The sequence below is a fragment of the Puma concolor genome, chromosome C1, assembly GCF_028749965.1.
Source record: "Puma concolor isolate L17-30 chromosome C1, mPumCon1.1.hap2, whole genome shotgun sequence".
Classification (NCBI taxonomy): domain Eukaryota; kingdom Metazoa; phylum Chordata; class Mammalia; order Carnivora; family Felidae; genus Puma; species Puma concolor.
The window spans coordinates 211,596,095-211,623,452 of NC_141674.1; the positions used below are offsets into that span (position 1 = coordinate 211,596,095).

Consider the following 27,358-nt stretch of genomic DNA (forward strand, 5'->3'; position numbering starts at 1 on the left):
ACACAATGGTTTATATTTTTATATTTTGTTACAGTTTCAAGTTTTAAAATAGTTTTGTATTTTTCTTTTATAATAATATTTTTTGCACATTTTCCAATTATACTACAAATTCTTCAAAAACCTGATTTTTAGTGTGTACACAATAATCTACGGTAAGACTATACTATCATTTATTAAGCCATCCTACTCTAGTTAGATTTAGGTTATTTCTAATTTGTTTTCGATATGTTTAAGCTCTCTGTATAGAATAGTTAACCAAAAGTTGTCATTTATGTCATTAGAAATGTTATTCTCTTGGGAATAAAATGTCCCCCTAACTGGGTTTGCCATGATACAACCAAAAATTCTCACCCTTAATTAGCAGATAATTTTTTTTTTTTTACTTATCTGAATATTTCTATTCATTCTGCACTTAGATATAGTTAAGACCAGATGATAGAGCTGGTCACCTGTGTTTGCAAACTAGGCCCATACTGACTGTCATTTTGGACAAGTTCCTTAAAAATCTCTCCTACCTAGCCTTTGTTTCCTTGATTCCTCTGAATCTCACCTTCCTTCTCTGTGAACTGAGGGTTAGTTATAACACTGTCTACTTCAAAGTATTATTACTTTATTAAACAGACAATGCACATAAAATGCTTAGCACTTACTACACCGAGTGGAACAAAGATTCTCAAATATATAATTTTTAAGCCATTAATGTTTTTGTTAAGTGGGATTTGGGGAAGAAGAATACTGTTTCCAATTTAAATGAAATAATAGAGCCAATAATTCAATCCCTACCTATAACTGGAAACTACAGAAGAACCAGGTTAGGGACCTAAGCTTATTTTTTTTAATGTACCCTAATATTTGATGGTGTTGTTACAGCCGCTGCTCTGAAGCATTTATGTTATGTACATAAATGATTAAACGAATGCAAAAATAATACATAAGGGAGTAACATGTTTTGGTAAATATAACCATGCTTATTCTTGCAATGTTTATTTATTTTTGAGACAGAGAGAGAGAGAAAGACACAGAGTGTGAGTCCAGGAGGGGCAGAGAGAGAGGGAGACAAAGAATCTGAAGCAGTTTCCAGGCTCCAAACTGTCAGCACAGAGCCCGACGCGGGGCTGGAACCCACGAACTGTGAGATCATGACTTGAGCCAAAGTCGGACGCTTGACTGAGCCACCCAGGTGCCCCTGTTGTGTTGTTTTAATTGACCTTATACTTTAGTAACCTGTACTTTCTGATCCACATTATGTCATAGGCATGTCTGCACATCATGAAGTCTTCCAGTGTATTTTGGGCAATAGAGTCGTTTTGCTAAATGCCTGCACCATAACTTACCCAACCACACTGGGACTCCATGAGAGTGGGGATCAAGTCGGTCTTGCTAAAAATCCCCATATCCAGCACTGATCTTAGCCCGGCAGAGTAGACGCTCAATATCTACTTGCCCACAGTTGTGGCAAGAGCCACTTACCAACTGTTAGACATTCAGATTGTTTCCAGATGAGCTGCCATCTTAAAATACCTTTCTAAAGCTTATCTTTGCTGAGTTTCATGCTTCAGGAGAAAGGACTGTGGATGTGAGGGAGGAAGGGGTGAGGGACAGTGAGCATAGGTATGAGGCAGGAGAGAGTGGGAGACTGTGTCGCTAAATGTTTTTGGTTCCAGGTGTTTATATTTTTATTTATGTGTAGAGTTTAGGATTCTGAGGAAATTTGTGAAATTAAGCCAAGCAATACAGTAATTAAACAAACCATTACGCTGGATATACTAAATTATCAGAAATGTTCAATCTCTTTTTGCTGGGGTAAAATGTGTCATAGACATTAACTTGAATTTAGTGGTAAATTTTCTCAGGACTGTCATTTTACAGTCAAGGGTAACGGTGCCATAATAATTCAGCAAAAACAGCATCTCAGCCATAAAACTGGGCAGTGAACACGATAACTGGATAATGAACACGGTTTAAGTGACAATCAGAACACCCTCCCCCTCCCCGCCGCCCCGGCAGCACATACATTTTAACGTCTGCTCCTCCGCGCACAAGGGGATTCTTACCGGTTCTCCCATTTGCCCCTTCACTCCCACGCCAGGATTACCCTGGGAAAGAAAAGGAAAAAAAAAAAAAAAAAGGTAATTGCTTTTGAATATTTAAAAGGTAATTACAAGCAAGTAAGATTTCTGGTTAAGCAATTAAGTGAAGTTTATTAAATATTTGGGGAAGTCTAATAAGGGAAAGACATAATTCTGACAAATCTCGTGGTCACTAATCTCGTTATACACGGACAGTCTCCATCTGTAGCATCTTACTCATGACCACCCACCTTCAAGCCTGGTCTCCCAGGATGGCCCGGAGCACCCTAAATCAAGGGCAAAAAGGCACAAATCAAGTATCAGTCACAGAAATCACAACGGGTCCGCGTTGGGTTGTCTCAAGATCCGCTTTAGGAAACCCTGAACTTTAAAACATGCTGCTGGTCTCCCCCTCCTGGCTGTTTCCTCCCATGGCTTGTTTCCCTGGAGGACCCTTGCTTCAAGGCTTCAAGACAAACTCACACTTGGTGGGGGGGCGGCGTATGCAGATTCATCAAGTGGTAACTTCTCAAACAACCCACCTGTGCCTACCCACCCCGAGGTTTCAATTTGCTTTTTTTTTTTTTTTTTTTTTTTTTTTTTTTGGCTTTTGCTTAATTTAAACATACAGGCTGGGTTTTCGAAGGGCCAGAATGAGCAGTGCTGTACTTACTGGTAACCCAGGCTCTCCTGGATGTCCCATTGGGCCCGCTGGTCCTCTTGCACCCCTAGATCCCTAAACACGAGAACAATCAGTGCATTAGTTACTCAAATTCAAAATTATGGGTCACAGCAAGAGCTGCGTGTAATCCAAGGTGGATTAAAAACCTCCAAAGAAATCACAGTCCCGGACACATCTGCCCTATAGCAGGAGCATCTTCACAGCAGCTGACATGCCATTAAAAGGGCGCAGAGTGGGGCGCCTGGGGCGCTCAGTCGGTTAAGTGTCGGACTTTGGCTCAGGTCATGATCTCGTGGCTTGTGAGCTCGAGCCCTGCATCAGGCTCTGTGCTGACAGCTCGGAGCCTGGAGCCTGGAGCCTGCTTCGGATTCTGTGTCTCCCTCTCTCCCTGCCCCTCCCCTGCTCACGCTCTGTCTCTATCTCTGTCTCTGTCTCTCTCTCTCTATCCCAAAAAGAAATAAACGTTAAAAAAAAAAAAAAAGGGCACAGAGCTACATGAGAGCAATAGTCTGGCAGGTGTGACCAACTCTTACATTTAGGATTAAATTAAGACCCAGAGATCAATCTACTTGTTTATAAATAAATCTTGCAATAGCAAAAGTAAAGAACAAAGAAAACTTATTACCAGCTACTCCTAAATTCTATATGTTATAAAACTGATGTATGTCAAGATGCTTTTTAAAACATTCATATTAGCTAATAACAATGAATATTACACTATGACTGTATTTATACTCTTTAATATATTTTTAAGACATACCCTATCAGATCAATGTGAATAGAAATGCCCCTGATTCAAGATTAAGGTGATTCAGTCACAATTTTCTGCACCATGTACGTGATAGCATAATTCCACACAAATTCACAAGGAAGGGTTACAGCTGTGCATTCCTAGACGTGTGGGGAGAGGCTCTATTCTTCCACCAACTCTGCCCATGTCAAATTATTTGCGAGCATGCAAGAAATCCCTGTCTCCAGGAGGATGAACTGGTATTTATTTTAACGGCAACATGAAGGTATCTCATTGATTACGTCGAACTGAGCCTGAAGGGTTATGAGGAAAGTAATGTGGGAAAGCAAGCCCGTCTACAGCCAAAAGTTGCCAAGCAAAATAAGAGGTTAATCCTTCGGAGGCATAATTGCTGTCAATCTTAATCTTGTGAACACTGATTGATTAACTGCAAAAAACTAATACAATCATTGATTTACAACTTCAGGAAGATAGGGGCGCCTGGGTGGCTCGGTTAAGCGTCTGACTTCAGCTTAGGTCATGATCTCACGATCCGTGAGTTCAAGCCCCACATCGGGCTATGTGCCGACAGCTCGGAGCCTGGAGCCCGTTTCGGATTCTGTGTCTCCTTCTCTCTCTGCCCCTCCCCTGCTCATGCTCTGTCTCTCTCTGTCTCAAAAATAAATAAAAACATTTTGAAAAATTAAAAAAAAAACAACTTCAGGAAGATAAAGATGGGGAAAAAATTAAATGCAATACACAGTTACTGATTCAGCAGGCAGAATGGTATAAAGCAAAGTCGTTTCCACCAACATGTATTATTTGGGTAGTCTAGAGGGACATGTACCTTCCCAAATATTAAGTGAGTGTATGCACCTGAGTAAGGCCAAATGACCACTAAAAAACAGAAGACGAAGGTAAGCAGCAGCTTGTGGAGACTCCAGGACCGTTAGTTCACGGGCCTGGGACCTGCATGGTCACACAGGGGCACATGCCTGATATAACACTCTGCTGTCACCACCATCAAATTCTTAATAATTTTTGAACAGGGGATCAAAGCTCTCATTTTGCCCGGTGGGTTCTGCAAATTTTGCAGCCGGTCCTGCTAGGATACAAACAGTGTGGGAAGCAATAGAAGCAAACGGCCTGCTGGGGAGACTTACCGGCAAGCCAGGAGGTCCTGGGTCCCCTCTGTCACCCTGCAATAGTAACGATGCATTGCTTTAGAAGAGAGGCACCATTTTCCCCAAACACATGTGATGCAAAGGGAGGAGAACACACAGGAATTATTTGGACTTTCTGTGCAGCCTGTTCAATTTTTCAGCGTGGACAAGACAACCGTGGAGGGCTCCACCCAGGGAACTTTCTGTGTCCATTCCCAGGCCTGGAATCGTGCTTCGATTCAGCCAAAACCAGACAAAGACTGCTGGAGTCATTATGACACAGAGTCAAGATGAGATTTTCATCTTTCCATTTACAATCTTAATTCTCAACTCAATGGTCCCATTTCATCACAGTTTAACAGTCTCTGGTCTAACTGCCAGAACTTGCCTCTTATAATGGACACCCTGCTCCTTTTTATCACCCTATAGAGATGGAAAGGGAATTCATGTGGAAATTCTCTCACACCTGCCTCTTGGTGGATCAACAGCTTAGTGGCTCTGCCCTGAGACTACACACTTTAAAAATGCAAAGAGTATATTTTATTGAATATAGCTTTTTTAATGCAAAATATATTATAAAGTATACATAAGATAACAGTTAACATTTTGGCCAATTTTAAGGGTACAGTTCTGTGGCATTAAGTATATTCACACTGTTGTGTAATCGTCTCTAGAACTTTTCATCTTGCTCGATGGAAACTGTAGCCGTTCAATACATTCCCCTCCCCCGGCTCCTGGCAGGCACCATTCATTCTACTCTTGGTCTCTGTGAATCTGACTACTCTAGGAACCTCATTATAAGTGGAACCATACATTGTTTGTCCTTTTATGACTGGCTTATTTCACTTAGCCTAATGACCTCAGGGTTCATTCCCCCTTGTAGCATGTGTCAGAATTCCTGTCCTTTTTAAGGCTGAATAATACTGCATTGTATGTAGAGATCACATTCCGTTTATCCATTCATCCAACGATGGGCCATTGGATTGCTTCCACCTTTTGGCTGTCATGAGTAATGCTGCTAGGGTGGGTGTACCAGTATATGTTTGAGTCCCTGCTTTCATTTCGTTTGGTATATACCTGGAAATGCAATTGCTGGATCATAAGGTAATTCTACATTTCAATTTTTTGAGGAGCCCTCATACTATTTTCCAGAGCAGCTACACATTTTCCATTCCCACCAGCCATACAGAAGAGTTCCACTTCTCCCCATAATTGTCAACACTTAAGATTTTCTGGGTTTTTTTAATGTTTTATTTATTTTCAAGAGTGAGAGAAGGACGGGGGGAAGGGGGAGGACAGAGGATCCAAAGCAGGCTCTGCGTTGACAGCAGAGAGCCCGATGTGGGGCTTGAACTCATGAACCATGAGCTCATGACCAAAGCCGAGGTTGGATGCTTCATCAACTGAGCCACCCAGGCACTTCAGGGTTTCTTTTTGTTTTTGTTCTTATTTTTTAAATAACCATCCAAATGGCTGTGAAGTGGCTATGGGCTCTTAAAAGTATTGTTTTGGGGCACGTGGGTGGCTCAGTTGGTTAAGCGTCCGACTTCGGCTTGGGTCATGATCTCACAGTTCGTGGGTTCCAGCCCCACGTCGGGGTCTGTGCTGACAGTGCGGAGCCTGGAGCCTGCTTTGGATTCTGTGTCTCCCTCTGTCTCTCTCTGCCCTTCCCCTGCTCTCTCTCTCTCTCTCTGTTAATAAATAAACATTAATGTTTATAAATAAACATTAAAAATGTTTATAAATTTATAAACATTGCATTATAATGTTTATAAATTTATAAACATTAAAAAATTTTTTTAATTATTACAATAGATCATCAGTGCTGAGAAGACAGCAGGGCAGACAGTAATTTCATTTACCTTCACAAAGAAAAGGAAAATGAGGCTCAGAGAGTTTGAGGGGTTGCTCAAGATCACAGTGGCAGGAAAGGATCAGTTTATTCCTTCCTGGTGCCTAGAGTGACCCTCCTCTTGCTGCTAAGTTTCTTAACATATCATTTAAGCTATAAACAAAAGCATAGTTGTTGCCGTGTATAGGCTCAGAGGCTACAAACGAATAATGTGACCTCACTAAAGGAATCAGCATTCAGGTGTTGCCCATCCTGGGTGGCATGAAACTCAGGGTCTAATAGAAGAAATTTAAGTTTTACCTAAATGTTGTAGAATATTCTGAAGAGAAATGACCATGTCTTAGAAATGAATTGTATTTTCCTTCTTGACTTGTATCTACTGATCTGCTTAACTCATGCATGGTACTCATATTAGAGATATAGATGGTCATTCAAGAGTTTATTTCTGGAAGTTTGTATATCATTGTGTATGGAAACACAAAAGCATTTAATTTACCAAGGATAGTGCTGTAAAGTTTCCATAATTTTCAAGTTCAAGAGCAGTGATTCCTTTTATACCAGATAGCAGGTATTAACATTACAATATTTTCACTACAAATAAATCAGTGCTTCTCAACTAGGGTGACCTTTCCTCCCAGGGCGCACTTGGTAATATCTGGAGATATTATTTAGTTGGAGGGATGCTACTGGCATCTAATGGGTAGAGGCCAGAGATGCCGTTCAGCATCTTAGAATGCACGCAGTCAACACCCACAAGGAACGGTTATGTGACCCCAGATGCCAGCAGTGCTAAGATTGAGAAACCCGGAAATAAGTGTCTCTGCTGCACTTTGCAAGAACGATTGGGAGGTACTGGAATTTTATAGCCTGAGCAATTAAAGCTAAGTGTCTTCACACAAGAAGTATGATGCCATCTACAGAGTCAGGATAATGATTAAAAACAGTGTGCTTGGGGACATTTCAAAAGAGATATGTCCGTGTGTTTCCTGGATGGGTTTACTTAGTGGAAAAATAATATTTTAAACTCACTATGATCATAAAACTTACCGGAATTCCTTTAATGGCACCTAAAATGAACACAGAATTTCCTTTTTCTCCATTTTCCCCAGGAAGGCCCTGAAAATAAAATATTCACTTAGGAGGGGGAAAAATCATATTACCATTGTAGTATTTTCTTTTTTTATGAAATATTACTCACCAGTAAAATACCATTATGGTCATGTTTCACTAGAGGACATTTATTCATTATTGCTATCATCCTAAGGTTCTCATACATATTTATTCAAAATTCAGTTAAGATCTATTAAAGAATCTCCAAAGAGAGTATCTATTAATATATTTATATTATACATATATCTTACAAATATATAATATATATAGGCTACGTATTATATAATAATATACATAGCCATTTACTAATTATTCAGCAGGAAAATTTCATTTTCCCTCAGACATAATAATGCAAATATATACTTCTTACAAGTAAACAATTTTGCAATTGTCAGTTAATAATTTAGGCCTAGGAATAGTTTCTTAACAACTGATTTTATCCATTTTAGTTGTCATATTCAAAATAGGGCCTCTGTAACTTTGTAAGATTAACTTTTAAAAACAGAACATCTTCCTTTTAGAAGGTTTCTGTAGGTAGCTGCAAGTTTATGTAGAGTATTTTTAAAAAGTGAATGAAAAAATTCAATGTATTCTCTTTTCCCAAAGTTTTCCTACTGAATATCTTAATATATCTTAATTTGGTAACCACATAAGAATTATATCATTTATCAAGCTCCTACGAAGGACGTGCAGATTTCAAAGTTAATCCCTCCTAGAAAAGTCCTGACCTCGCTTCCAGTGGGAGAAACTTCAGGCTTTTGCGGTAAGTTACAGCAACCGTCTTCCCTGAGCATCTGATTGGCCTATACAGACAGTCCCTGCTTCACACAGTTTCAACAGGCACGAATTTTAGCTCCACATCAAGCATGTGCCCACTGTAGAGCCCTTCACTTAAGATTCACTTTAGGATGAGCTGTGGGAGGTCTTACTGGGGGGCCTCTTGGGCCAGGAACTCCTCTTTCTCCTGGAAGCCCTGGATCACCTCTCGAGCCATTGTACCCATGCATTCCAGGCTTGCCTCTGGATCCAGGAGGCCCCGGGTGCCCCTGTAAAAAATATGATTGTAAGTGAAGTGTTTCTGCAAGAATACTGCAACACAAAGTTTACACAGTGTGGGTACCCAAATTAAGGCATTTGTGACTCACGTGTTATTTAATTTGTAAAAACTTCCTTCCCACCCACAAGTACTGTGTAGCAGAGTAAAAATATACAGACACATTTTAATACAGCCCAGTTGAAATTAATTTAGTTTAGAATATTCTAAGAAATTTAGGAGATCACCTTCCTTAAAATCTTTACAAATACTCTCTAATGGATTATAAAGCTTCTGAAATAACTCTTCCTTCTTTCATTTCATTTCCATATTAGAAATGAGAGTTTTAAGCCCACTTCTACTGTCAAAACTAACCAGCAAGTAAAAACTTGCATTGTGAGCATACATTTATTTCCAGAATATGGCAGGTATATATAGCTTATATTGTGGAATGTTTTTCTCGAATCTGATTGAAAACCTTACTTTTCAAGTAAAGTCTTTTAGTCCCAAAGTTATTACACAAAACTGGAATGTAAGCACCTTTCCTTGTACTATCAAAAGAAAATAAAGAAGAGTTTGCTATATAAATATATGTGATTTTAAGGGTTTTGATGAGCTCTTTTTTTAAAAAAATGAAAATTTAGGGATACGTACAGGTATGCCATCCAAACCTGGAAATCCAGGAACACCAGTTGGACCCTAAAATCCCAGAAAACAAAACAAAGATATAAGAGGTATCAAAGCATTAGATTAACATATGGATTTACTTGAAAACATAAATAATGACATAATTTTTAAAAGACTCTTAGCAGTCATTGTCACTTATTTTTTTGCATTGAATTTAAATGCCAACAATTAAAAAACTAACCTTTTGTACTTTTCTTTTTGTACTTAGGAAGCCAACTTAGCACCATCAATTCAAAGAAAATGTTCAATACCCTATAAGCCGGAAATTCAACTTCCCGGAGTCTGTCTATCCTAGAGAAATAAACTATTAAATGCAAGTGTAGGCGATTTACAGGATTGTTTCTGCACACTAGCATGACACAAAGTTGGGACAGGACCTCAAATTTACATCAACCGGGAATAAACCATAGTTTTATCTATATTAAGACATACTGTGCAGTATTTTTAAGAAAATAAGTTTGATCTACACAAATTGATAAGGAATGACCTGTAAGCCATATGGCTGAGTACAAAAAAGAAAAGCTTAGCACAACAAATATGTCATTTACGTTTTGAAAAAGCCATGAAAGAATACAACCCTTCATTGGGTGCACTCGGGTATTTAAGTGCATAGAGAAGTCTAGAAAGGCATGCTCCTCTGGAAAGGAGTCAGGGAATGAGGGCTGATTATGGAAGAGGAGTTCAAACTTAATTTATTATAAGGTGCTAGTAGACAGTACTTGTGATTATAAAAAACCTGGCACAGTAGCGCCAGTAAGCGGTTAATAAGAGTCCCTCACTTAAGAGAAGGCTTACCTTATCACCTTTGTCACCGGCTGCTCCAGGAGGGCCGCTGTCACCTCTCATCCCTTTCTCTCCTGGAATTCCAATGGGTCCTGGCAGTCCCAGGGGTCCAATAGGACCCTGTGGCCCTGGGAGTCCTGGTTGACCCTAAGAAGGAAGGTTTAAAAGGCAGAGGGATGGCTGATTTTTAAGTAGCATTTTCCAACACAAACGCATGTTCACGTGAGCTAACAGAAGACTCGAATATTAGAGTTTGAGCAAATTCTAACAATAAAAGCACAAATGATCAATTAATTACAAAAATAAGAAAGAGGAACATTGCCTTTTTCTATCTGAATTTAAGCCATACAATACATTTTAATTATTCCATGTGTACACACACACACACACACACACACACACACACACACAAACTAATCATAGTTCTTGTACTATTTTTATTCTGTCAGTGACAGTTATAAATCTTGAGCTTTTTAGCAAAGCAAGCAACTTGCAAAACAAAGCAAGAAAAGAAATCAAAGTCTCATTACCATTGTGTTAGTGGCACAAATTAAGAGTGGAGAAATCTGCCAGATCTTTTTAAAAATTTCATATGGTGAATGATTGTTCTGCCCCTTTAGTGAAAAACCTTTCTTCTTTTAGCCTCTTTTACCTAATATCTATTCTTAATTTGGAAGGAGGCTGTCCATGTCAACTTATATTTACGCAATCTGACTTTCCATGAATGAAAAGGTCGCCTCTTATTTTAGGTGAAGATGTTTCGTGAGCTCAGCTCTTCCCCCTGAACCCACAGTGGGAACATTTCCAGTACAAAGATGAGAAACCTTCTCCACTGTTGCCTGTCCCCCATTGCATTTAGATGACCTGATGCACTGAATGGACACTGAGTCACCGCCCACTAGAAGCAGTTGTGAGGCTCACAGCTCTTTGATCTGGGGTAGGAAGACTGACCTTGGAGGACCGCATGCGCTGCCCCCCACCCCCATGATATTGCTCCCTTCTCTGTCCCAGGCCCCCTTGTCTCTCTCCATAGTCCCTACACCCATGGTTCTCCTTAGGACTGAAATTGTAAATATCATGGGTTCGAATAGCCCCACTTATATGTCTCAGCACAGACTTTTCTAACTTTAACTTCCAGATGGACGAGCACATCCAGATGCCTCCTTGACACCTTCTTGGATATAATGGTACCTCCGGCTTAAAAGAACAAAAAAATCTGAAATAGAATTCTTGCCTTTCCCCCAAAATGCAATCCTCTTTCAACCTTCCCCAACTACCTTATTAAATCCCAGCCAGAATCCTGGAGTCATCCTTGACAGTCTTCTTTCTGTCACACCTACACTGAATCTATGATTAACGGTTATCATTTCACTTCCAAAACAGATCTGGAACTCACTTCTTCACAGTCCCCCTGTCTGCCACCAGAGAGCTCCTAAATTGCTCTCTTGCTTCCTCTTCCCTTCCCCCATGCCTCTCTCCACAGCACAATCAGAGTGACACGGAAACAGAAATCAGACCGTGGCGCTGCCCCACTTTTTAAAAACCTTCCTTGCCTTCCCACTGCCTGTAAAGTAAACCTTGGACTCCCTCCAGACTTTCTAGGGTATGGCCCTAATTACCTGACACCCCACACTCATGACTTCCCAGCCAGCCCTGCGGCTCTTCCTTGGCTTGGCTTTCCCTCTGGACTGCTCCTTCTCTACATTTACACAGGACTTGGATCTCCCCTAAACTACCACCTTAGCAGCCTTCCTTGACCCCCTAGCCCTCCCCACCAACCTAGCCCAGTCGAGGAGGATCCAGTTAGACATTAACGCTATGAGGGCAGGGATATTTGCTCACCAGTTAAATCTCCCATCCACCATCTACCACAGCCTTTGGCTTAGGAAATCCCTTCACCAAGCTCCCAGCCTGACCACCCAGCCGCTTTGGACACATTCTACCTGGGCTCTGTACGGTTAGGAAAGTGACCTTTGGACTCTGAAAAAGGCAATTCTATCAACCACATCTTTATGACATATAAAATGATTTTCTATATGCAAACTTATTTACTTTTTATAAAATAGCCAATGTACAAGAACAGTGAGGCTATTTGAACTTGAGAATCTGAAATCAGAATTTCTAAGTGACACTTCTAGCCTCATCATTCAATCTCTGTCTATAATTTGATGTGGGCAGAGAATATCTTAGATTCATATTTTTTTAATTTTTATTATTTATTTTGAGAGAGAGAGAGTGCAAGCAGGGGAGGGACAGAGAGGGGGTGGGGGGAGAGAGAATCCCAAGCAGGCTCCTCACTGTCAGTGCAGAGCCCGACATGGGGCTTGAACTCATCGAACTCATGAACCATGAGCTCACGACCTGAGCCAAAGTCAGACACTTAATCGACTGAGCCACCCAGGCACTGCATTTTTTTTCTTATTGGTGCAGAAAGGTGATTTTATTAAAGCACGGGGACAGAACCCGTGACAGGAAGAGCGGCCCATGTGGTTTTTTAAAAAACTGACTTTACAATCTGAAGACAATACCCTTACATTAGGTAAAAAGAAGCTTTATAATGAGAAGTTTACAACAAGGTTTTCACTGATGCAAGATGATCTGCCTGTACAACACCACGCACTGTGGTGTCCAAGGTGTTCAGCCATGTTGTCTAACATTTTAGAGCCCATGCTGTATTTTATTAGTTTGGAAACACTCTCAGTATTCACTTGAAGTCAGGATTTTCACCTGTAATTTCTTGTGCTTCTTAAAATTTTTCCACAGATTTAAGGAAAATCATGTTGTAGCCCCTTGCCCCACCAAACATGCTCATGCATTCAATGAGCAAGAAAGTCTTGATATGAAGAGAGAAAAGCTGAATGGATTTCAGAAGATATCTGCTCAGATCAGATCTCAAACCTCTGGACAATTCTGAATTATTGCTGCTGAACTCCAAGTGTGAGTAGGGCCACATACAAGAATATAGGACTTCCCCTCGGATGTGTGGGGACCAGGAGAAAACATATTTTAGAGAGCCTCATCTATTTAAAAATTGAGTCACCTGAAATCTGTGTCAGCACTATTCTGCTGACCCTGCGATCCCATGAACGGAATCCCACAAGCTGGCAAGGCTGGACCAGGGTCCAGCCATGTGGTCCCAGACCAGTCCATAAGCATGAACCCCTGAGCTCCTCATGAGGTAAGCCCCACAGGGGATAAAGGATCCAAGTGCACCCTGTTGGAACAACTTTCGAGGCCCAAGATGGGGCCCCTCCCCCTGCCCGGGTTCCATGTCAGCAAAAGGAAACAGATAACTTTTGGGTCCCTGTAAATGCTCATGTGGACCAGACACCCACTACCTCAGTCAGCCAATCCCCACACCCCAAGCCAACTCCAGGGTCTCTACTTATTTTCCTGCTTTCTATTCTTTTTCCATTGTTCTTCCTTTTCCTTATTCTTCATCCCATAAAAGCTTCCTGTCTTCCGACCCATTCTGCAGTTCTCTGGATCCTTGGGAAGGAAGACTGCCCGCTTCATAAAGTGTTAAATAAAGTTTGTTTCTATCACCTAAACTGGCTTCTTTAATCATTTTTAACAACCTCAAAGGAAGAAACACACTGTGGGACCCAGCCAGTCCTGGTCTACACGTGAGGTACCACCTTGGACGATGCTGCTGGCCTTGGCCAGGCCCAGACACAAGACCGATGGGTGAGGTCTTGGAGGCAGGAGCCCCGGGTGCCCTGATCTAAAGACAATAATGCCAGAATATTCACAACAATATTATTCACAATAGTAAGAAAAACTGGAAGTCCTATAAAAATCTGCCCATCTGAGATCGATAGAATAGACTTTGGTACCTTCAAAAAAGGAACATTATGCAGCCTGTCTTGGCCTGGGTGCTTCAGAATCAAAGCATAGGGCAAGAAGTCAATGCAAACCTTTTGTTTGAGATTTGGAGGAGATAGGGTAAGGAAGCAGGGACGTGACACAGAGAAGGGAAGACGGGAAGACAGGGTGTGGAATCAAGCCAGTCATTGAGACAGTTAGGGACCACCGGAACAAGTCCCAGGTGAAAACCATGCACCTGGGGCGCTGTTAGTTGTTATTTATTTATGTATTTATTTATTTATAGTTTTCATTTATTTTTTTAAGTTTTTACTTATTTATTTATTTAATTTATTTAAGAAAGCACCAGTCGGTGAGGGGCAGAGAGAAAAACCCGTGCAGAGCCCAATACAGGGCTCGAACTCACAAGCCCTGAGATCATGACCTGAGCGGAAGTAGGAAGCTTAACCGACTGAGCCATCCCGGTGCTCCAGTTAGCAGTTACTGGTAAACCACTTCTCTTACCGAGCAGAACCAGGACGCAGCCCTGCACCCAACACGGATTTACAACAGAGACTCCGCGTACCTGAAGACTGCTCCAAAAGCACTGAGCGGCCTGAGCTGCCTGCCAATAGCGACCAATCAGGATGAGCTCCTTCCAACCAATCAGAATGAAGCCCTTCCAACCAATCAGGGCGAGGCACTTCCCCCACCCCACCCCCCCATTAGCATCCCGGAGTGGGAACCCGAGTCGGAACTTTCTCCCTGCAGGCAGGGCCTTCTCTTTGCTCGCAGAGGCCGGCCCAGCCAGTCTCTGTTGGTGCTTTGTGTCCCCTTCACTCAAGCTGCACCCCCAAGAGAGCCTTGGCTGTGCCTTTGGTTTTGGGGTCCAGCCTCGCTTCTACTGTTGGGCCCAACAACCCGACTCCGGTAACATGACCAGTGGGTCACGAGCTCTCCCCAGAGCGGGCACTCCCGGAGTCAGGGTAGAGCTCACACCTCAGAGCCACCCCACTCAAGAGCGAGGTAGCAGCGGTGTTCACCTCCTCGCTGGGGGACCACGGTGCCGGGTGCGTGCTGCCAGGCGGGTACCTGGGGCTCTCCCAGAGCCCGCAACGAGTGCAGAGACCGGTGGCTGGAACAGGCCCGCGGGGAACGTGTAAGGCCTGCACATTAAAGACAGCGAGCAGGGCTTTGTGAGCGGACACAGATCATCCTCATGATGCTCCTGAGGAAGACACAGTGACTGAACATCCAGGCTCTGCAGTCAGCCTCCTGTGTTGTAAGCCCAGGCCCACACTAGCTGTGTGACCTAGGGCACATCTCTTAGCCTCTCTGTTCCTCAGCTTCTTTATCCGTCAATGGCCAGTGGACATAAAAAGAATACTGCATGGCAAGTGTTTATAGCATCGTGCCTGGAACCGTAACGCAAACTACTGTGATTACTCTTATTATACATAGTTCATTGTTCAAAGGGGGAAAAACAAGCTGTATGTCACATGATCCCACCTGTAGAGAAACAAATGGGCATTTTCTCGAAATATATGTTTATAAAGGAACATTTCTTGAAGGATATACAGAATAGCATTCTGTCATGTCTCAGCAGAAAAAATGGAAGGCGGGGCAATATGTTCTTTACCAACAGGAATGTGACCTTTATAATAAAGATGAGTTACCATTTCTCTTTCATCGTTAATTCACGGACTCAACAAACATTATCAACAACCTTTACCATCTGCCTAACCTTAACAAATCAAAATCCTACTTCATTTGAACTTTCCCTTCTCTTCATGCTTTTTCATCATCATAACAACTATTTACTGAGTATCCGTAAAAATACTAATAAAGCTTAGGATTTTCAAGGGAGCTTGAATGTATAAATCTGTGTTATTGAAAAGACAACAATAAAATATAAAATGTAATTATATAGGCACAAATCATTTGGGGGTATTTTGTGGGCATATCAATTTAAATATTGCACAAATTGTAAACAACAATCTAAAAGATAAACAATGACTTCAGCTACCTCTTTCCCTTTCTTTCTTTCTTTCTTCTTTCTTTCTTTCTTTTCTTTCACCTGTGTTAATTACTTTTACTTGGTAAGATTTCCTAAATATAAGACTCAGAAATTAACTGCCTTTTCATGAAGTCTGGGAATTATCTTTTCATCCGATAGGTAATTTACAGAAACCTGCTAAATTATCTTTTGTGAATGCTGTACTTTACCATAATGTAACGTTTAGAAACAACAAAAAAAAATGTATGTTTAAACATTAACTGAGAAAGAGACAGCCAATTAACTGCCTATAAATCTCTTTAATGTGCTTCATTCTGGACACGCAAGGCCGGATCCAGTGAGTTAATGGAACTTTGCGGAGAAAAAAAAAAAAGAAAGAGTAGAAGTGTTTCACATGGCCATAAGAATGATAAAACTCCATTCAGTACAGAAATGGGTCCTGATGTGAGAAGGTGTCATCCCAAATGCTTTTAAAATAAAACAAGGAATGGTTATTTACATGATTAAAACTCTGGACCCCGTGCCCCCCCTCCACCCTCACCCATCTGTTACACTGATTTCCTCACCATTTCTGAATAAGCTCTGTTCTTTCACAGACTTGGTATCCTGTCTCAGAACTGTCCCTCCCACTCCCAAGGTCATTTTTTAGTGCTCTCGTGGAAGGACTCCCCAACCTCCTGCCCTCCCCCAACCCGCCCTTCAGAACTAGATGCCTCTCGAGATGCTCCTATAATAGCATCCCTCCCCTGCTATAGTGACCATCTCTTTATCCCCCTAACCCCATACCTACTAGACCATGAGCTTCTGGGGGGCACAGTCTATGTGCCCAAGACTATGATGGTAGGAAAGGCAATAAATAATAAACTAATTTGAACAGTGATACAGTCAATGTTTCCACACTGAGGTGAGCAGAACACAACCCCACACCGTGAGCAATGGCCCTAAACACAGCGATGTTCACATCTTCTTGTTGAGATAGAACATGGGTTTTGCCGTGCCTTCATTTCAACGGCAAAATAACCTCTACTTTGCAGGTGGAAAAGCTAGCATAAAATGTTAAATGCCTACTTATTTACAGAGGCTGGGGAAAGCTGTGGTTTGTTTTTATATGGAGTGCTGTGTTTTTTGTTCTCATATTAACAGGTAATTCCTTATAGAATAAATTTTTTAAAGAAATACACCAAACCTTGTATCACAGTATTAAACCTATCAGAAAGCTACTCATGAAATTTTTCCAAACCCCAATCTCTGAAATAGTCATTGCTAGTTCATCCAATTTGAGTAAATTATTTATCCACAGCAACATAGAGAATAACTCCAATATCCTTAAACTGTTTCATATAAAAGAAGGGGTCAGTTAAAAAAAAAAACTATGTTTACAAGTAAATGTTTGGGCTTTCTTATTTATAAGGCTATAGTGGAATTAACTTCAGGATCAACAGACTTAAATAACAAACCCATAAGAGACACTTCTATAACAAGAGATTCATTAAATAATTAAAAGAATTTGGCATCTTTAAAAATTTTTTTAAAGAAATCTTTTCTTCCTAACTATGCACCCTCCAACCATGAACAATAACATGATATACAGTGGATTCAGGGTAGAAAAAAAAAAAAAAAAAAAAGCCCAGTGGAATGAATGCCTTATTTTCAGATGTAGTTTTCCCTGATCTATCTACTGATCTTTCTTTTTTCTTTCTTTCTTTCTTTTTTCCTCTTTTCTCTTCCCTTTCCTTTCCTATCCCTTTCTTTCTTCCTTCCTTCCTACCTTCCTTCCTTCCCTCCTTCCTTCCTCCCCCCTGCCTGCCTTCCTTCCTTCCTTCCTTCCTTCCTTCCTTCCTTCCTCCCTTCCTTCCTTCCTTTCTTCTATGTACACAGAACTGCCTCTGTGTTTCACAACTTTCAGCCAGAGACCGTGAAATCAGAAAAGATGCACCAAATCCAGATATGACAATCATCTTGCCAGCTGAGGAAACTCTGGCACGCTGTGTGATGCCACAAGCCATCCCCTTCTTCCTCCTCAAAGCCCAGGCTGACACCGTGTCATCAGACGTGCTATGTGTGCTCCGACTGAGGCCACAGAACAGTAGGCTCCCGGGCCAGCTGTACAAATAGAGGATGAAGGTGATCACAGTGGACAGTCACCCCACCCTCTGGAGCTGGGGCATTCCTTCAGCATTCTGTCACTTGTTAGTCATGTGTATCAGGCACGGCTCTTGAGCAGGGCTAAGATAAAATTACTTTTATTTCACAACTTGGTAGAACCGCACCAACAGACGGGAGAATATGTACACGGCCAATACCAAGATCTTCAACTCAGCCTTTTGGGCTGCCCCGGATGTGTTCGCTGCCAGGGACCAGACCCTTTAGGGAATGACAAAAAGCTAAGAAACCCTCTGTCATGTTAGCAGTATGAGAATTGGGAGAAATAAGTTCAGAGAGACGACTGCAAATACATATCCTGTCACATTTTCCCTGCGACAGCTTCCTGCTCCTGCCTAACCAGAAGTTCAATCAGTGCAAAGAAGTATAAATAAATGTTTGTTCCTTTCCTCCTTCATTAATGAATAAATGAATATGAAAGGTGCTTTTATTATACTAATGACATATACATTTCCAAATCACCCTTGGTCTCTAAGACCGCGAAGGTGATCATCAAAGTGCCCAGTGACCATCATGTGATCATTGTGTGCCCACCACTCTCCATACCTTGCTTCATTTAATCCAGCCACCAACACTGAGAAACGTGAATTATTATCCCCCGTACAGATAAGAAAAGTCTATTCAGGGGTACAACTTGCTCAGACTCACATACCTAGTGAGTTTGCATTCAAACCTGCATCATTCAGGGGCTCTCCCAAACCATTCCTCTTCCCACTGCCTCAGCCTGGCAGAGTGGAGGACCCATGCACTAAACCATCCCCACACCGTGCCTGCTGCGACACGTCCATTGCTTCAGGCCTTGTCTTGTTTTTAAACTTCATATCTTAATGTATTCTGTGTTCTTTTATAAAGTTTCTTCAGGAAATAATAGTATTCATCAAATTAATTAAAGACCTCTATTTCTGTCGTTCTCAAGTGCAATTTTCTAGTCCTACCCTATACGCCCAACCATTTTCTAGACACCTTCTTGAACCTTCCTCCTCTGCTAATTCGCACTCATCATGTCAGAACTCAGCTCATCATTCCCATCATTTCCCCGCGCTCCACTCCTGTCCCCAGACCCATCAGGTGGCAACTTTGTTCCTTCATGTGAGCTCACCATGTGGCTCTCCATGTCCACCCTTGGCCTTAACTTGAATCTCACGTGTCTGTCTTACTGTCATCTCCCTGCAGAGGAATCCGTCCGCTGTCATGGTCTTGTCATCTCATGTGGGTCACCCAAGCACCAGCCTCCCTCTCTTCCTTCATTCCAGGCTTCTACCCACATCCACATACAACTGTCAACTCCCCTGCGATCTTCTCTTGCCTGTGTCACTGCTTTCATCACCCTCTGCAATGGGGACAGTCAGCCTTCCTCTACCCCAGCCAACCCTACTCCCTGTAATTTCCACACCTCCTCTTTCTGCTCCAATCACACGTGTGCCTCCTATTTGCCTGAAGCAATGGCAGCCTTTCTCCATTGGTAGTTCCTATTGTACCTTCTCAAAACCATGATGGTGGTGATGGTACCAATGGCAGCAGCTATCATTCCCTGAGCAGTTGTTCTAGGCACTGACTCCTGGGATCCTTACATCCATAAGGTCACCCGTGGGGGGCGCCTGGGTGACTCAGTTGGTGAAGCATCCATCCGACTCGGTTTCAGCTCAGGGCATGATCTCGCGGTTTCGTGGGTTCAAGCCCCGCGTGGGGCTCTGTGCTGACAGTGCAGAACCTGCTTGGGATTCGCGGTCTCCCTCTCTCTGCCCCTCCCCTCACAAGCACGGTCTCTGTGTCTCTCTAAATAAACTAAAAACAAATTTTTTTAAAGAAAAAAAAGTCACCCTGTTTCTACTTTTCTGTTTCCCAAACAAGGAAGCTGAGGCTCAGAGAGATGAAGCCAGTGACCAGAAGCCACTATCACCTGGGGAAACAGAGATTTGAACCCAGGTCCCCTGACTTCAATTGCTGCTTCTCTTTTACCCCAGTCCTGATCAATCTCACTCTCGGAAGAACTCTCCTGTCCACCCTAAAATACCACCTAAATAGACTCTTCACCTATTTTTCATTATTGTTTCACGCATGTTACTTTAATTAATATCTGCTTGGGGTGATGTCTTCTGGTAAGCTTTTTGGGGTCAGGAATCCGTGCACATTTTATTACTACCCAGGACCTTGGCTACCGCCTTGTGTGGTATATATTCTAAACATGAACTCGGAGAGTACTGAATGGATTAAGACTTTTATAATTAAAATGAACAGTTCAGCGTCGCCCTTCCTGCCTTTTTAATGCTTGGCTGTAATTCAAAGATTCATCCACTAGGCGACACCATAACATTACTTAAACCCTCCAAGAGGACTACGCAGGTAGCATAAAATCCTTTAACTGAGTGCCTCCAAGGTCTTTCCCTACCTATAACGGGAAAAACTAATGGATAACATGAAGGGTTATTAAAATAAATAACAAAAAGTGTTATTCAAGGAGTAGAAAGTCCAAGGAGACCAGACCGTTGTGGCAGAGTATTTTCTTGTACCTTAAGATCACCTCACCTGTCAATGAGAGCATCCACTGGCCCATTTAGCCTGGAGTGACACAGACTCTGGATTTGCAGCTGTGTTCCCAAGAGGCTGCATGGCACAGTGGAAAGAACACGGCTCTGAGAACCGGAAGATAGGGCTTTGCCCCTGAGCAATAAATAAATCCACGTCTTGAACCTGGTCATCACAGAGTGGTTTTCCCATTTTTTTAAAAAAAAAAAATTTATTTTAATGTTTATTTATTTTTGAGACAGAGAGAGACAGAGCATGAACGGGGGAGGGGCAGAGAGAGAGGGAGACACAGAATCGGAAGCAGGCTCCAGGCTCTGAGCCATCAGCCCAGAGCCTGACGTGGGGCTCGAACTCACGAACCGTGAGATCGCGACCTGAGCTGAAGTCGGACGCCTAACCGACTGAGCCACCCAGGCGCCCCGGTTTTCCCATTTTTAAAAATGGTGTAAGAGCAGCCCAACATCACACATCTGCCGTGGGAACTGAATGAGGCAGGGTGGAGAGGTCTGGGTAGGCTCCCGGCGGAGCCAGAACCAGCTAAACCTTGCTTCCTCTTCCTGGCTCTGTTCTCCTGGTGTCCCTGCCCCTTGCCCTCTCTGTGTCTTTCTCCTGTGTCTTCCGTGCCGGCCCCCTTCCTCCTGGTTGGGGGGGGGGGGGATTCCCCACAGGGTTGCCCTGGCCCTCTTCTCACTTTCTCTTGGGCAAACTTGACCTTTTCCATGGAGTTAATGGCATCCAACGCTGAACAACCAACCCCTCCACTTTCCTCCCTAGCCCAGACTTCTCTTTGGAGCCCTGACCATATTCAGTTGACCTCTGGCTCTACAAAACCAAAATGGGACTTGTAGACACACGATCATCCCCCCCCCCCCCCCCGTGTGCTCCTCGGCCTGAGACCACTGCCCACACAGCTGTAAACACTATGCCCGCCTTCCTCCACTGTCACCCTCGCTCCTATCAACCCTGCCTCCCAAACATTCCCCCACCTCTTCATGCACCTGCTTCCCCCACCTCTTCACGCAACCCCCCCCCACGAAGCAATCTCACCTCCCACCTGAGCGACTGCAGCAGCCCCCTGATGGGTTTTCCCTACCACTGCCCCCCAATGTACACACACTATGTTCTCCAAACAGCAGCCAGAATGATTTTTTTATACCGTAAATCCACCTGCTTCCACCCTTCTTAAGATCCTTCAGAGCCTTCCTTCTTAGACTGAAGGACCTGTGTCTGATTTTCCAACTGCACCTCATGTCACCTGCCCCCTCACCTACTCCAACCAAATCTTTCTGGCCACGTTCCAGTCCCTCAGACATGCCAGCCTGCCTCCTTCTCACTTCAGGGTCCGAATGGAGGCTCTTCCCCCAGGGTCTGCATGGAGGCTGTTCTCTCTGCCCAGACATTTGCAGTAGGTCGAATGGTGGCCACAAAAAGACGTGTCCCCGTCCTAACCCCTGGGATTCGTGGACATTGCCTGAGATGGCAAAAGAGGTGCTAAAGTTAAGGCCCTTGAGAGGAGGGGGTTATCTCGGATTATCTGCATGGGCCCTCTAAATGCCGTTACATGTACCCTTGTGAGAGGGACGCAGAGGAAGATGTGACACAGAGGAGAAGGCAGTGCGAAGACAGAGGCGGGGACTGGAGTGACAGGGCCGTCAGCCAAGGAAAGCTGGTGGCCACCAAAAGCTGGGAGAGGCAGAGAAGGAGCCTCTGCCGGAGCAGAAGTACAGTAATGGTGACACCTTACTTGTGCATTTCTGGCTCTAGAACGTGCAAGAAAAATATTTTCTGTGGTTTTAAGCCACTGAGCACATGGCACTTCATTATGGCAGCCGAGGCACTGACACAACAGGCTTTCAGGCCATCACTAGGTGGCCTCTGATTCCACTGCTGTCTCTGCCCTGTCCCCCACCCCCAGGCTCCCATATGAAACCGAGTTAGGGGACCACATTATCCCTGGGACAGAGCAAGGACGCAAGCTCCTAACAGTGCCCGGCACTCCTGAGGCACCCAGAAATAATGACCAGAAGGTGAATCTCCTGCTGGACACTGAGCTCCAGGCCACAAGGACTTCATTCTGGATCACCGGAGCCTCACAATGCCAGGCACATGGCAAATGCTCAATGGCCATTTGCTGAATGGAGGGAATGAATGAAGAGGCATTTGCTGAAAGAACTGCAGATAAGCTTATATGACAGAGGAGTGAAAAACTTAGCACCTCTGAGATCTGGTTGTTCCCTGTGGATTTCGTGGCAATTTATTGAACATGGTGTTTGAAAAAAAAAAAAATCTATTTTTACTTTCTTTGTAAATCAGCATTTTAATTAATGTAGTCTGTCAGGTGTTGACCTTGTACTACAGAGGTTTTCTAGAGCTACAAATACTGTTTCCCATTTTCCTGTGGGCCATAGGCCCTGCTTCGGGATGCACCTGCATTGCTAGTCCTGAGTTCTCACCAACAACAAGACTGTCTCCCCTTTGGCAATGACCTTGGTCCACTCAAGTTCAGCGTAGTCCCACATTTGCTGAGCTCTGCGGCCGCCTGGCCTCAGTTCATGCTGGGTCGCAGAGTTCAGCAATCGTTGTTGCCATGGAATTGAACTCCACATGAGGAGGCCAAAGGCTGTGCTGCAAATCACTGGCAATTTAATGAGATGACTGATCAGGGCAGGTACGCCAAAACCTACCAGACCCAAACTGTCACCAGGATTCCCTTGGTGAGGCTCGGGACACCTCGCCTGGTTGCAAAAACAACACGTTCTACAACACAGTAGGCAAATAGAGCTTGTTTTTCCTCCTTCCTTCTGAAGCACAAATGCTAGGTTCAGAGCGAGAGCTCTGTCAGCCTACTGAAAGCCCTGTTAGCGGCTGGAGTCATCCTTCCATACCAATATGAACTACGACTCATATTGTTAGTTCTACGACTATGATTATTAATAGGCCAGATAGTAGAGAGTGATAGGCACGTCCAGGTTTCCCACACCCTGTATGGAACTACTTCCTCAAGCACTTGCCATGGAAGATCCATTCTTTTAACGTTTGCAAGTTTTTCATTCTTCAGAACTCAAGGTTAATATTCCTGACCGGGGAACGCTTTAACAAGCAAAGCCCAAGTTGGAAACTGGCAGCTGGTGGGCTAAATTCTACTGGGAGATTTGTCAGTAGGCACTGTGTTTTCTCCCACTCTGGATTCAGATGCCTTTGCACGACAAATGCCCTGTCCAGCTCCCCACAGTCCCCAAGGCGGACGTCCCCTCCCAGGGCCCCTCGCTGGGGGTGTCCGTGGAAAGCACCTGAGTCTCAGGCAGGGCTTCATTACTCAGAGAACTCTCCAGCAGAGACAAAATGAGCTGGGGAGTTTGTTTTTGGAGGAGAAAGATGTGGAAGAAAAATAAAGCAGAACCAAAACTCTAAGGGGGTGGATGACAGATCAAATTTGTCACTTGTCATTGGACTCTGCTTCCACCAAAATACAACATCATTGACTTATGTGTGCTTTGGGACCTCAGAAGAATTGCTCTGTACCATTTATCAGTTATAGACTGTTTCACAGTTGTAGACTATACTAGAATACAGCTGTGTGAGGGATAAAGAGATCGGGTTCTGGAACTTTGTGTGCAAATAATTTAATGGTTAAAAATGTTAATAATTAAAATCTCCCAAGTAAATTCCATTTTTATCATGGAACGCAGGCTCTTAGGAGCATGAGGGACAAATGAATGAGATTGTGGGGGAAAATACTTGTGCATTTTTTTAGTGACTTAAACTTCCCCAAGGAAACACTGATTTGCTAATGTGTGATTTCAGCTTTCAAACCAGGAAGGAAAAAAAAACAAACAGATCTTGAGTTTTACACTATTTGGCTTCTTTGCATAAAAGTCAAATTATACAGTTCTTAATAGAACAGTTAACAGTTTAATAGTTGGTGGACTCCATTCAATGAAAAATATGGACATTTTCTATTTGATTCTGGAAAATGCTACAGAACGTGTCTTTATCATCATGCTAGTTACTACAATGGAGCTTGTAAAAGACACATAATTTTCCCTGCAAGTCTAGTCTATAAAGACACATAATTCTCCCTGCAAGGAGACAACCATCAAAAACCTGAAGATTCCTTCACTGAAACTGGCAAAGAAAATCTTAAAATCTCAGCCAGTGCCAACCTCATTCATATCCTCAAAGAGGGACTATTAGGAGGTTAGGGGAAATGTCAGGGCATAGCTGCAAAATATTTTGGAAGGCAACTGAATAGCTGCTATATGCAAACGGCCATGCCTACCTCACAGAACCGGAGGCTGTTAGAGCCTGGAGGAACAGAACCAGCCAGATAGGATAAACCCTTATTTCTCACCTGAGGCTCTCAACCAGAAAGAAGGCACAGGGGTTCCAGTCTCCTACCCTCAACTGGAGCTCTTTCGAGGGTGCTCGTGGACTGTTTAATGGCACTGTTCAAAATACTTCTCTCTGGCCCTACTTGAAACCACATGGGAATTTGAGCTTATGTGAGATTGCACATTTAATAACAGGTTTCAACAATGCGTGTGCGGGTGAGGGTGGGGAGGACTGAGGTGGGAGACTCCCTACTAACCCTGCTCCCCGCTTCTCTTAGATGTGGCAGGTATCCCCGGAAGCACGCTACAGGCCAGCGTGGCCACCCACTCAGGCTCCCAGTCCTGCCCAGGCTGGAGACTTAGTTTTCACGTATTGATTTATGTGCACTAACCGCCTGCTATGTTTCCACTGCGGACCAGGAGCCAGCAGAAGCATTTTCCAGGTGTCCACGTGACGACCTTGAAGGGTGTGTGCTCGTAATCTCATGAAGAGGGTCGTGTGCACTGACGCTCACACCCAAACAGAGATACAGGCCGGGGTGCAAGCAGTAAAGGGAAGGGGCCCAGGGTCCTGCCAGGGGCCTCAGCACTGGCTGGGAGGAGCTGCGGCAGGGAGGGGAATGCTTTGGGAGAGCTGGAGTCTCCACCGAGCTCCTTGGGGAGGGCAGGAGAAACAGAGGCAGAGCGGAAGTGGGAAGACAGCCCGGAAAAGGGGAGGCAAGCGAGAATATTCGGATTACGCTCCGGGAGAGCCGATGGCCCACGTGATGCAGCAGGAGAGGCGCAAAGGGGAAGCGTGTTGATCGCCGGTGGAAACACATGGTTCGGCCAGACTGCGGGCCTTCGGGGTGCACTGATGAGGCTGAACTTCACTCCGTCAGAAGTGAAGGACCCCCCCTTGGCTCCCTGCCTCAGATGCACCCCAGCTGTACCTCAGGCTCCAGCCTGAGTCTAGAGTTCCAAGCCCAACCCCATCGTTCCACTGCACGGGGCCAGCGTCGATCCAGAGACAGAAGTTTTGATTTGGGGCTTAAACAACTCACTCAGGCATGAACCCCTAAAGGGGGAATCATTTCCTTCTTAGGAATGCCTGGCTGAGCCACTAGCAGGCTGCACCGTCTCAGGCAGATCCTCCACCCTCCGGGACTGTGTGGATTCCTGTCTCTCTAGACCCCCTCGAGCTGTCACTGCAGCTCCCGAGATGGTATGTGAGTTGGCTGCTTGCTGAGTACTTGGGAGCACCCACCTCCCATGCCACCTGGCAGTTATGCGCAAGCCAAGCTCCCAAACTCCCAGCCGGACGTCGCTGCCAGCAACTTGCAGCCTTCATGTGGGAGCCATCTGTCTCAGAAAGGGCAAGGGTTGACCAGCGCTCCGCGTTCTGTTCTGCCCGACCACCCAGCAACAGGGACCCAGACCGCAGAGTGCAGTCTATCCCCTGAGCCCTCGTCACCCCCGGCACTGGAGACTGTGTTAGGGGACGCAAGGTGCATTGCTCGTGATTGCGGAACACCCGAGGACACAGAAGAGAAAGCACTCGTGGTGTAAATACCAGGAAACGAATGCTTGGGCAGCTCGAAGCACCCGCCCGAGTTCACAAGGTTATGACGACGGTCTGGTGTTTGAATGTGAGTGTGCAGGCACCGATGTTTGTGATCACAGGCCAAATGCTAAAACCAAAGTCAGACACCGGGGTGGGGTTTCCACCTCTTCCACATACGAGTGAGTTATTAAAACTCGTGGAAATCCAGGCTCCTTGTATTGAAAGATGAAAATATTAACCCCATCAGCCTCACAGAGCTGTTGTGGGAGGAGAGCAGGGTTTGTCCACTCAGCACAGGTAAGTTTTTGGTGTGGGGGCTGTTCTGTGCATTGGGGATGCCGAACCGCATCCCTGGCCCATACCCACGAGATACTGTAGCACCCCTCCCCCATCCAGTTGTGACAACCAACAAATGTCTCTAGACCTCGCCAGATGTCCCGACCAAAAGAATTCTCGGGCTTATTTACATCAGAGCCTTATTCAAGCAACTGTTCCCATTTGTTTTGTGATGCCCCCATTAGCATCCTCTCAAGAAGCTGATCCATTTTTCTTGGGTCTCAAACTCAAAGGGTCTTAAAATTTAGATGCACTGATTTCTTTCTCATTTATACAATCTTGGTATGTTTATATTAAAAATCACAGGAGGGGCACCTGAGTGGCTCAGTCAGTTAAGCATCTGACTTTGGCTCAAGTCATGATCTCACGGTTTGTGGGTTCGGCCCCGTCTGGTTCTGTGCAGAAAGCTCAGAGCCTGGAGCCTGTTTCAGATTCTGTGTTTCCCTCTCTCTCTGCCCCTCCCCTGCTCATGTTCTGTCTGTCTGTCTCTCTCTCTCAAAAATAAATAAACATTAAAATATATATTTTT

The 27,358-nt window shown here is 44.0% G+C and overlaps 1 protein-coding gene across 8 annotated transcripts in view; it reads right to left on the bottom strand.

The window, feature by feature from the left end:
* COL4A4 (collagen type IV alpha 4 chain) overlaps nucleotides 1–27,358 on the bottom strand; it is a 131,543-nt gene that overhangs the window by 76,305 nt on the left and 27,880 nt on the right. For all 8 annotated transcript variants that reach the window (XM_086719786.1, XM_086719788.1, XM_086719787.1 and 5 more), the window contains 8 exons: nucleotides 10,122–10,256; nucleotides 9,294–9,338; nucleotides 8,536–8,652; nucleotides 7,544–7,612; nucleotides 4,645–4,680; nucleotides 2,743–2,805; nucleotides 2,321–2,356; nucleotides 2,055–2,096 (listed from right to left, as the gene is read on the bottom strand). In XM_086719786.1, the coding sequence (XP_086575912.1) occupies nucleotides 2,055–2,096; nucleotides 2,321–2,356; nucleotides 2,743–2,805; nucleotides 4,645–4,680; nucleotides 7,544–7,612; nucleotides 8,536–8,652; nucleotides 9,294–9,338; nucleotides 10,122–10,256 (543 nt within the window). The remainder of the gene's footprint in view (nucleotides 1–2,054; nucleotides 2,097–2,320; nucleotides 2,357–2,742; nucleotides 2,806–4,644; nucleotides 4,681–7,543; nucleotides 7,613–8,535; nucleotides 8,653–9,293; nucleotides 9,339–10,121; nucleotides 10,257–27,358) is intronic.